The sequence below is a fragment of the Schistocerca cancellata genome, chromosome 5, assembly GCF_023864275.1.
Source record: "Schistocerca cancellata isolate TAMUIC-IGC-003103 chromosome 5, iqSchCanc2.1, whole genome shotgun sequence".
Classification (NCBI taxonomy): Eukaryota; Metazoa; Arthropoda; class Insecta; order Orthoptera; family Acrididae; genus Schistocerca; species Schistocerca cancellata.
This window is the reverse complement of record NC_064630.1, coordinates 440,697,817-440,709,969: the sequence shown is the minus strand read 5'-3', so window position 1 is coordinate 440,709,969 and position 12,153 is coordinate 440,697,817. Positions and strand designations below refer to the sequence as shown.

General features: G+C 38.5%; 1 protein-coding gene across 4 annotated transcripts in view; it reads left to right on the top strand.

Moving 5' to 3' along the window:
• The window catches only part of LOC126187298 (BTB/POZ domain-containing protein 10), a 114,964-nt gene that overhangs the window by 87,718 nt on the left and 15,093 nt on the right, over positions 1-12,153 (top strand). For all 4 annotated transcript variants that reach the window (XM_049928289.1, XM_049928287.1, XM_049928288.1 and 1 more), the window contains 2 exons: positions 908-1,125; positions 10,727-10,924. In XM_049928289.1, coding sequence (XP_049784246.1) covers positions 908-1,125; positions 10,727-10,924 — 416 coding nt within the window. The remainder of the gene's footprint in view (positions 1-907; positions 1,126-10,726; positions 10,925-12,153) is intronic.

Genomic DNA, 12,153 nt, shown 5'->3' with positions numbered 1-12,153 from the left:
CGTGGCTCTGCCTTTGATCGTGTACACCTTCCGGGTTACAGGACTGGAGTAAGTGGTGGTGGGAGGTTGCATGGGACAGGTTTTACACCGGGGGCGGTTACAAGGGTAGGAGGCAGAGGGTAGGGAAGGTGGTTTGGGGATTTCGTAGGGATGAACTAAGAGGTTACGAAGGTTAGGTGGTCGGCGGAAAGACACTCTTGGTGGAGTGGGGAGGATTTCATGAAGGATGGATCTCATTTCAGGGCAGGATTTGAGGAAGTCGTATCCCTGCTGGAGAGCCACATTCAGAGTCTGATCCAGTCCCGGAAAGTATCCTGTCACAAGTGGGGCACTTTTGTGGTTCTCGCACCTATGTATCTGTTGCACCCAGTTTCCGAGAGATGACTTCAGAGTCATACCCATTTAGTATAAAGAAAATAAATGCAAAATTTTTGTGTGGCATGTAGTGTGAAGTGGTGTGGGGTTCCCCCCCACCCCAGTCGAGTACAGATCTAATACCGTTAGTAAAATGTAACTGCCTAGAATATTGAATTCTTGGTGATGGTGTCTCATATTCAGTAATAGTAGTGTGTGTACTTCTGGAAATGTGAACAGGGAGGAGGAAGTTAAAAAATGTAACTCCACAAAAAGCTCATATTCTAGGGTAATGTTATACCATACTTAGCATGTTTACTACTAAACTATTATAATGTAATTTCATAAATTAACGTCAGGAAATTTTATTAAGTAAATTTATGATTTTAGAATTAAAACAAAAAGTAATGAGATGTAGCTCTTCTGGTTAACTGGAGAAACTGAAAGTGATAGATTACTTAAGGAGGGCACTATGGTAATTACTTGCATTAAACAAAACAAATAGGGTAATTTTAAATGTAAGGCTCTAAGGCAACTTTCACCTTGTTTATAGGATGTTCAGCTCTGGTATAGAATTTACTCATCCGAATGAGAGAGGAGAATATGAAGTGGCAGAAGGAATCTCAGCAACTGTGTTTCGTTCCATCCTTGAGTATTATAAGGGTGGGCTTATTCGTTGCCCTCCCACAGTTTCCGTACAAGAACTAAGGGAAGCTTGTGATTACCTCCTTGTTCCATTTGATGCTCAAACTGTCAAGTGTCAGAATCTACGTAAGTATTAATTGTGACAAAAATGGGTGCTAACTAAGTTGTTGGCTGTTTATGTTTTTGTAAATATGTCTGTAATTGTAAATTGAGCCACTGTTCTAAAACTACAGAAGATTTTTTGGTCCAAGAATAAGCAAAAATTATAGTTGTTTTGTACGCTTCGTATCTCCGTTCGCTGAGGCAAGTCTCCCTGTACAAACTTACCTGCAAATAACACATGTGCTCATAAGGAAGCCTCAAAATCCACAAAGCAATGTAGGTGCACAAAATAGTGCTGTGCCAATATTGAAACTGCGATAAAGATAAAGCCTGTATAAGAAAAGTGGTCTGGGGTAGCTCTTAACACACGTAGTGTCCCTCCTCCAAAGGCATTCATGTAAGTATGGAGCTCATACTACCGAATGACAATAAGTTCTGCTTGACGGTTTCCCATTTTATAGGTAAGGTCATCCACCACGGCTTACCATATGACATGAAGTGAGGTGTCGCACTGAAGTCACATTAAGGGGAAGCAGGGTTCAAATGCTCATCCAACCTTTCATATATAGGAAAACCCAGGATGGAATGTAACAATATTATGAAAAGGATAGTTATTACTCACCATATAGTGGGTACACTGCTTTGTAGATAGAAGCAACAAAAATACTGTCGGAAAGTGAGCTTTTGGCCAACAAGTCCTTTGTCAAAAAGAGACCCCCCTCCACCACCACCACCACCACACACACACACACACACACACACACACACACACACACACACACACACGTGTCACACTAACAAAATTCACGTACACATCATGCATGCTTGAGAATATATATATGTGTGCGTGAGGGGGGGGCACTTATTTTTGACAAAGGCCTTGTTGGTCGAAACCTCACTTTCTGGCAGTCTTCTTTGTGCCAATGTAGCAACTATCCTTTACCTAATATTGTTACTTTCATATACAAGTTAAAATTTTTATTTAAACCAAATTAAGACAAAGGCCAGGATGTTTCATTTGGAAAGGACACAATCAGTTTCTTTCCCTATCCATGCCCTCTTTCCCTGTTCATGGTCTAGCTCTAATAACCTTGTTAGCTGGTTGTTAAGCCCTAACCTTCCTCTTTTCCTTTTACATATTAATGGAGGAAATTCAATTTAAAGTCAGCCAAGTCCATTCTATATCAAGTGTGTAATTGCTTACTTAAATATTACCTGACATTGCAGGGCAGTGGTTTCCAAGAGGTCAGTAGTGATCCATGTTGGTGGTATTTGTGTTGAATCCAGGATGATATGATTTGATGAGCTGACAGAAAGTTATTAATTGTTGTCACCCACAGAACATACTTGTATAAGACATCTTAGATCTGTTGGTCAACACTCTTGGTGCAGGCACCACCATTAAATTCATTTGGAGATAGTCACATGGGAAGCCCAGGAAGAGGGCTTGCTTATCAAAAGCTCAATGAAACTACTTCAAGGAAATCACCAAATCTCCTAGTGTAATTTTCTGTGGCAACTAACATACCTAATTTCAAAACTTGATAGTGGAGTACATCAGCTCAGGCAAATACTTTCAGTAATAAAATATCAATAGTCAGTCTTTCCATGTCCATGGACCATGTGTGTGTGTGTGTGTGTGTGTGTGTGTGTTAGATTTACTTTCATTCCAATTGATCCGTAGTGAGGAGGTCCTCCAGGGCGTAGAACATGTCAGAAAAACTGTAATACATGACATATATTTACAACTGAAACAAATAAGCTAATGTTCCTTCCACAGGTCCCAAGTGGAATGATCATCATTTTTTAAAATGAACACTATATGAAAGAATCATTTTACAAACACTCATTTACTAAGATTACATTAATGCACTGAATTTAAAATAAAAAAGTTTTTATTTATTTATAAGGTAATAAACATATAATAGAACTAATACAATACTTGTTTACAATGAACTCATTACTGCACTGAAATGCTGCAGAAGTTAGATTGTACACACACACACACACACACACACACACACGTAAATCAATTGGTTCTACTGAGAAATTCATCAATGGAGTAGAAGGAGTTGGCCACCAATAAATCCTTTGTTCTTCTCGTAAACTGAATTTCATTGGTTGTTAAGCTTTTTATGGCTGCTAGCAAGTTATTCAAAATGTGTGTTCCTGAATAATGCACACCTTTTTGTACAAGAGTAAGTGACTTTAAATCCCTGTGAAGATTCTCCTTATTTCTAGTATTGATTCCATGAATTGAGTGGTTGGTTTGAAAAAGTTATATATTTTAATGACAAATTTCATCAAGGAATAAATATATTAGGAAGCCAGTAGTTAGTATCCCTAGCTCCCTAAACAGGCTTCTGCAGGATGTTTTTGAGTTCACACCACATATAAGTCTTATTGCACATTTTGGCTCGATGAATTACCCTAAAAATAATCTTGTGTCTGTGTATGTGTGGTTGGATATGGGTGTATGTGCGAGTGTATACCTGTCCTTTTTTCCCCCCTAAGGTAAGTCTTTCCGCTCCCGGGGTTGGAATGACTCCTTACCCTCTCCCTTAAAACCCACATCCTTTCGTCTTTCCCTCTCCTTCCCTCTTTCCTGATGAAGCAACCGTTGCTTGCAAAAGCATGAATTTTGTGTGTATGTTTGTGTTTGTTGTGTGTCTATCGACCTGCCAGCGCTTTCGTTTGGTAAGTCACATCATCTTTGTTTTTAGATATATTTTTCCCACGTGGAATGTTTCCCTCTATTATATCCATAAAAAAAAAAAAAAAAAAAAAAAGCTACAACGAAGGAAATCATGCTGATTGACGTCCCCCTGAGAGCTAAAGAACATTTGCTTCAAACATTTTGTAATTTGCATCTGGACAGTCAGTCATTTAGGGTGGTCAAGATAAATGGGACACCCTGTATGTATTGTCGACATCCTTCAGCAGCAGAGGTATAAGATAAATTATCCACCACTACTGTCATAAACAAACTGAATTGTTCCTGAAAAAAGGGCAAATTATGAATCAGACTGCATCATTTTGAATAATTGTTACAAGAACCTATTGCATGGGCTTGGCATGATTAACTGGGCCTCTGAAATGTTAGATATTTTCACGCAGCAACTTACACCAAACTGTGATTGCAAAAATGTTGAATACGTTGATTGAGATTATTTGTTTGTCAATTGACATTGTACATTGTATGGATGTCACCTGAGTGTTTGCATAGATCAAATATACACGAATATACACTATTTAAACGGTGGTCATATGTATGCAGTTAAACAAATGCTACATACAGGTTGTCATACCTTATGTTACATGTTTGTATAGTTAATATCTTTATTCTGTAATAAATGTTGTGAACTGCCTCTTATTGACACCGTATTGTATTTATTTAGTACCCATACACAGATTCAGGGATTGGACAAAAATGTGGAAACATTACAAGAAATGCATTCTTGAACATAAATACAAATGCTAGCCAAGCCTGCAGGTTGTGCTGATGTATTTGATCACAAACAGCACCTGTGCAATGTCCTCAACATGTTTCAAATGGTAATTATGGTCAGAACAAGGTTCTGTATAGTTGTGAGTCCACAACAGAAATAGTTGAATTATTTGGTGTTTCAAGAGTCACTGTATCGAAGATGTATGCTGCGTACAGGGAAAATGGAAAAATATCATCCGCTAAGTTATAGCATGGACAAAACTACGCATTGAGTGAATGTGACACTAGGTCATTGAACAGGATTGTGGCAAAAAATAAGGGGTAAATGATAATTAATTGAAAGCCGGGGACAGCTGAAAATGTGTGCCCCGACTAGGACTCGAACATGGGATCTCCTGCTTACATGGCAGATGCTCTACCCATCTGAGCCACCGAGGGCACAGATGAATATCGCGACTGCAGGACTTATCCCTTGCATGCTTCCCTTGAGACCCACATTTCCAACTGTCCACAATCTACATACGTAATGTTCCTAATAGATATTTGCCCATCCACTCATTACTCGCGCACACTAAGGTGACGATTCCCGTAAGAGTGCCGGCAAGCTGTGCACATTCGCAAAGACGAAATTCAGTGGCCGGGTAGCCATTTAACTAATGAGTGGATGGACAAATATCTATTAGGAACATTACGTATGTAGATTGTGGACAGTTGGAAATGTGGATCTAACGGGAAGCGTGCAAGGGATAAGTCCCTGCAGTCCCGCTTTTCATCTGTGTCCTCAGTGGTCCAGATGGATAGAGCATCTGCCATGTAAGCAGGAGATCCCGGGTTCGAGTCCCGGTTGGGGCACACATTTTCAGCTGTCCCCATCGAGGTATATCAACAACACCTGTCAGCAGCTGAGGGTTTTAATTAATTATCATTTATTCTAGAGAAGCTGCACGGTCATCAGTGGTATTTGTTCTTTCGTGAACAGTTACTTTCTTAATAAAAAATAAGTGGATGACAGCTGCAGAAGTCAGTGCAAAACTGGATGTCGTACCCTCCAAACCCTATCTGTCAGTGTCCAAACAACACAAAGGTAACTTCATCAGCAAGGAATTGCAGTGTGTGCTGGAATTGCAGAACTGCTAGTCAGTAATGTATATACCTGTAACAGGAAAATGTGCTGCTGAAGTCGTAAGACCTGGACTATAGAGCAACAGAATAAAGTAATTTGGCTGAATAAGTCTTGTTTCACACTGTTAACAACTTCCAGATGAGTTTGAAAGATGGTGAAGGATTCGGTGGTTATTTGGGGCACAGTGGGCATTCTGCTAGGCTGCACAACTGCCAAGGATTATTTTGGCTGATCAGGTCCATCCCATGTTTGTTCCCTATTGTGATGTTGTGTTCAAAGATGACAAGGCCACTGTTCACATAGCTTGCTTTTTTTGAGCACGGGGTTGAATTTTATCTCCCCTGGCCATCACAGTCACCAGGTCTCATCATTATTGAACCTTTCTGGTGTACTTTGGAGAGAAGGATGCACGATTGCTATCCGACTTCATCATTGTTACCTGAATTTGCCACTATTTTGCAGGAAGAATGGTATAATATTCCCTTGAATACCGTAGAAGTATTTTTATTCATTCTGAGACAACTAGAGGCTGATTTGAATGCCAGTAGCTTTCCTTCACCATATTAGGCACGGTAATGTGTTATGTATATGGTGTTTCTATATTTTTGTCCACACCCTGTAATTCAGAATACTTTTACAAGTCACTGTCACTCTGCACCGAGATCATTTTAACGTCTGCCAAAGAAGAATTAATTTAGCTGTTCTATGGATCATATTTAAATTAATTCTGATGTTTCATACATTTGTCAGTGCTATAGAGGCTGGCTGTCAATCAGCATGTAAGTGTTAAATAAAATTAAAAAAAAAGGCAGATTACAAAGTTCTGAAGTATGCTTGAGTCTTTGAGGCAAAAAAATTGAACATTCTGCGGACAGCATATCATGGCAGTTGGGTGTGATTGTAGACAAATGAGAACTTTGATTGTCCAAGGTGAGAGAAGTTGTGGGGGGGGGGGGGGGGGCGAATAAGCTACATCCGTGTTCTGTGCTTCCACAAGAGTAGAACTGACATAACGGTCATAGGGATCACTGATTCCTTTTGCTGTAGTGAGAGTCACATTTGAATCCCTTTACGCAGCAGGGTTAGTCTCTTCATTCATTTTAAAATAAAATAAAAAGAAAACAAGCAATCCACAACACAAAATGAAATGGACTACAGACAGCATTTGGTAGTAGCTACAGCGCAATTGCCCGAACACGACACTGTATCGACCATAAATATCTTAATTAATTCAAAGTCTCTTCTTGTGAAATAACTGAATTACTGAAATAGTTTTCTTCTACAAGCCAACATAACTTTTTCTACAATTAATTCCACTTTCTACCAAATTCTTCCTACAACTTCCTGTGCACGACTGCTCTGAGCAGGTGCTCAACACCAACTCTTCTGCTTGCGCTAAGATGGCATGTGACCACAGCACTAAGGCACTGTTGTCATCATACAACAAGACAATGACCCACATAGAAAAGGTGCACTCAGCTCCAAAAGTTCCAGAACTGAGCTATAATTAAGGAGTACATTATCAATACCTTATGACATCAAAGGTAGCAATACTCGTTACACTCTGCTGCAGATAGTTGCAGCAGTTAATCATTTATAAATACTAAGGACAGCAAAGAGCATAATAAAGAACCTTAGGATCTTCCCTAATAAAGTTTTCTGATGGTTGAAACAAAATTTTCTTCCTTCTGAAATACCTCTACCGCCTGGTAATGTCAGACATCATATGTCATTCCCAGAACACCATAACCATATAACTTACTAAATAGCAGATCATGGCTGATGTCATCAAAGCACTTAGAAATGTCTAAAAACAGCTCGCAGTTTGGTTTATCATTGCCTGTAGCATCGAGGGTGATTTCATATAATGCGGTTTCAGTGGATTTGTTTTTCCCAAAAGCCATTTTATCCATAGGACAGTGGTTCTTTTTATTATTACTGTGCAGGAAATATCCAAATCTTTCATACATCAAATTTGATTAATTTTTGAAAATCTGTATAATAATGACACTGATTTGCAGTTATTTCATGCTTGTCATTTTAAAAAGAGGTTTTAACATTGATTTTTGGATATCTATATATGGTATATTCCTGTGGAAACTCTGGTATTAATAATGTCTGCGAGGTGTGATATTATGTTTTTATACCATACAGGGTTGTCAGAAACAACCTGAAAAGCTAGTAAGGGTGTTACAGGGGAGGTTGTGCTGAGAAATGATTGTTAAGAAATAAATTTAACGTGTTGTCCCATTTCTGAATTACTTAGCATTGGAGTTAGCCATTCAAGTCACTGCACATGCAAATTCAAGCAGCTTGCCAGTTACAAATAGTGTAATTTGTTCTTGTTGCGTAGATGATATCGAATTAGACTGCTCGCCCTTTGACTTGGATTTGATCCTTAATACCATCCCATGTCCAATGCTCTCTTATTCAGTTTTATGATAGTAAATGAAGAACACATTTGGCGACACCGTCTCTGGTGGGCCATTTGAATTAGCATGTGCACTGGCCTGATTGACTAATTCCAATACTTATTAACTCTGAAACTACACAGTGTATTGCATTTTTTCTTAACAATTATTTCTCAGCATAATCTCACCTGCAGCATCCTTCCAAGATTTTCAAACTGTGTCCGACCATCCTGTATTTGCTTACTTTGTTTCATATACAATCAATCCCATGTGACATTTTTTATTTCAGCTTGCACATTCATCTTTCATTTCTGCTTGTGTTATATAAACTTCAGTATCATAGTTCCACCTCTGCTCATCAGTTAACACTGGATGGACTGTTGCTTTTCCTCTGTGAGCTCATGTAAAGCTTGCAGTATGCCGATTCAATATTGGTTATGACTTTTTCATGAAACAGATGTTTGTCATTATTCTGGATGGTGTTGCATTGAAGGATGTATTCTCTTTGCTGAAATGTACTTATTACTTAGTTGATTGTCTAGAAGTTAACTTCGTTGTCTTCTTATAGAGGTACGACAATGCTGTAGGTCTGCTTTTTATGAAGAATAACCATTAATGGCATGGAGAGCTGCATCAAACCAGTCTCAGGACTGAAGACCACAACAACAACAACAACAACAACAACCACTAGTGCTAAGATTCTCAAGTCTGGTGAATCACTATCTATGAAATAAAAAACATCTGCTCCTTGGAAGACATTAACTGAAAAATACTTAACAAAACTTGATAAATTTACATTTTTTTGTGTTAAATCGTCAAAATTTATTCTAAACACATAAGATATAAATAAATTTCTCTGAAATAATAAATTATAGTGAGTATAGTTTTCTATAAACATTTAAGTACATAAGATGAAATCCCTAATGGTGAGGGAACACACACACAATAAACATGAGAGCTTTTAAACAACATAACTACTTCACTTTCAGTTAATTGATACTCACAATATTCGAAGTCCTGTTCAGTACATGTCACATAATTAATATTCTTTCTCTCTCTTACTTTTACACATACCCTATGCGTATGTACATTCCGTCACATTCATATTTTTCTGTACTAAAATTGCTAATTATTTCAGAACCTGAAATACTATTTGTAACCCATGCTCATTTATGTAAAATACTGAAAAATCCCTGAAGTTATCATTTCGCAGGACTTCTAATTCATCATTTATTTTCCCTTGAGCATTGTAAATTTTGAGGCAGAATAGATAAAGAAACAAAATGATATGCCACATAGCTTCATATTTCTTCAATGCTGCTGCTTTATGCAGAATCCTTTCATTGGGATTTTGACTGCATTCTTCATTTGGATCCTGGGCTATTTCAGATGCTGTGTGACCTTGCTTTCTTCATACTTGTGGTGGGTTTCTTTGGCTTTCTAATTGCTAGTATTGGACCAAGTCCTGTGGGAACTGATCTGTTTTGTTAGTTTCAATGAGAGTGTGCATATAGGGCAATGGTGTGTTGGTTTTTGCAACTGCTTTCACACATTATTTCAGTCTACAGCTTGGTTTATGTCTTCTGCAGGTCTCTTCACACCAGATCAGTTAAAGTGTACTTAATGTGTACTCTTTGCTCCTGGTATCTTACTAAAAGTTCTAAATTGTTCACCATCTGAAACAGACTGACTTCAGTATATGTATCATTAGTAATAAGCATCATCTTTCATGTTATTGTATCTACTACTGGCAAATTCCATGGTAAAAAAAAAATAATCTGCAGTGTAAACTATATTCCAAAAATTAGATGTTATCATTAGTTTGATAGTTGTCTGTATATCCAGAAGTCTATGAAATCAGTAAACTGCAGAAGAAAAATGTTATTTCTGCTCTCTCTCTCTCTCTCTCTCTCTCTCTCTCTCTCTCTATCTCTCTCTCATAGAAGACCAGGCACCATCATGAAGTATACCTTTCTGCTATAGCAGTGGCCGGATGGTCTATTACTTTGGTCTCCAACTCTTTGATATGCATACAAATACTAGTGAGTGTACCTAGTGTAATGTGGATCAGCTCATGTTGTAGGCTAAGGATACTGAATGAGGCATACTTTTCCTGTAGCTAAAGAAGTTTCCTGTGGCAGATTGTCTGACGATTACCACTGACCTCCATAATTATTAGGATAGCTTCAGTGAGAGAATTTGCAGTTATAATAATGGGTGCTGAATTTGTTTTATTCTTTGTTGTCATCCCAGTCTACATTCAGATGTTCAAAAAAAGTGTTTCACCTATCTACATTTCATCCCATACTTCAGTTATTAATTCTTCACTTTACTGCAACAACTCCTAGTCGCAGTTACCAAATATTTTTCTTATGTTTTCATTAAGTTACTCCAAAATTTATCAATTTGTGCATCTTATGGTTTTCCTTCCTGGGGGTTGTATTGCCAGAGTTATTAAATGTATGTAACGGTTAGTGAAAAACAAGTTAATTTCACTCAATTAAGAGAGTTGCATTTATTTTTTTTATTGTTAATAAAGTAAATATTCAGTTACGATACTCTCTGCTAATGTTTTACAAAGGAAAAATAATTGATATCACTCTGTCACTGATAGTATATTTATTGCTCATTTGTTTTCAATAGGAGGACTGCTTCATGAGCTGTCAAATGAGGGTGCACGATGTCAGTTTGAAGTCTTCTTAGAAGAACTAATACTACCACTCATGGTCAACTCAGCTCAACGAGGTGACCGTGAATGCCATGTTGTGGTGTTGCTGGATGATGATGTTGTTGACTGGGATGAAGAGTATCCTCCACAGATGGGAGAGGAATATTCTCAGAGTACGTATGTAATATTAAAATACTAATGTTTTTGGAAATGTTGAAAAGTTTATACATGATTGAAATTAATTTTATACCACAGACTAGGTAACTTCCATACGCATATGAGGAGGATTGAAGGATTATATGTAATATACGAAGTTGAAAAGTCAGTGTGCTGTATGTAGCAGTTGAAGTGTCTTAAACATCTTGGCATCAAATTGGAGCAAACATAAATATTTCCCTGTTGAATATCCTTTGAAATTTTTGTGTGAGAGTCCACAAAACATCAACAGTGGCAGCTAAAGGACTGTGACAAACAGGTTGCTAACTAACCAGATCCATGCAGTATTCACTGGCTGACATGCCAGACATACAAGAAGGCTAGGATTGTAGTGTTACTAGTTATTCTTTGAAGGTGATTTTTACCCATTCTTTGTCACATGTGGCAAGGCCAAAGTTCGACGAGGAGTTGCTGAAAGAGAGTCAACAATGCCCCTGCCCCTTCCCCTGCCCCTGCTGTTCAGAATGGTCTTAATATGTAAGAATAAACATTGCTCATTCTATGCAGTTGTGAATTCAAACACATTGCACTTGGCATTTGTCTGCTATGGGAGGGAATCATAACCTGAGTGTTAATGAGATCAAAGGGCATCATTTTGGTAGAATTTCTGCTTCGGGGGTGGGGACTGTCAATGTGCAAGAATATTGTTAGATCCTAAAAAAACTCAAAAGGAGCATTCAAGACAAAAGGAGGGAAATGCTGGGACAGACGTGAGCTTGTTGTGCAAGAATGACCATCTTCACACAAGCTTTACCACCAAGGTACTATTGGACTCATTTGGATGGGATGTTTTGAACCACCCCCTATACTTCCCTGTCTTGGTGCCTTCAGACTACCTTCTCACCTCACTGAAGGCACACATGAGTATAATTAAATATTTAAGTGATGGGCAGGTGCAGAAAAATGTTCTGAAGTGGGGGGGAAGGAGCTGGAGGGAGAGTTCTCTGAGGGCGGCATAAAGCAGCTCGTGCCGCAGCTCACGACATGTATTGAATGGGATGACGATTATGTGGAAAAATAGTCAACAATTGTGTGAAACAACATCCTGCACTTTTTTACACGATTCTTCTAAAGGTGGCGGCATGGGGCATGGAGAGGGAGGGATAGCAGAGTAGGGATGGGGGAAGATGATGTGTGTCTTGTGGGAGCGTACAGGGCCTTGGTGGAGGCGGGATATGCAGCTAGG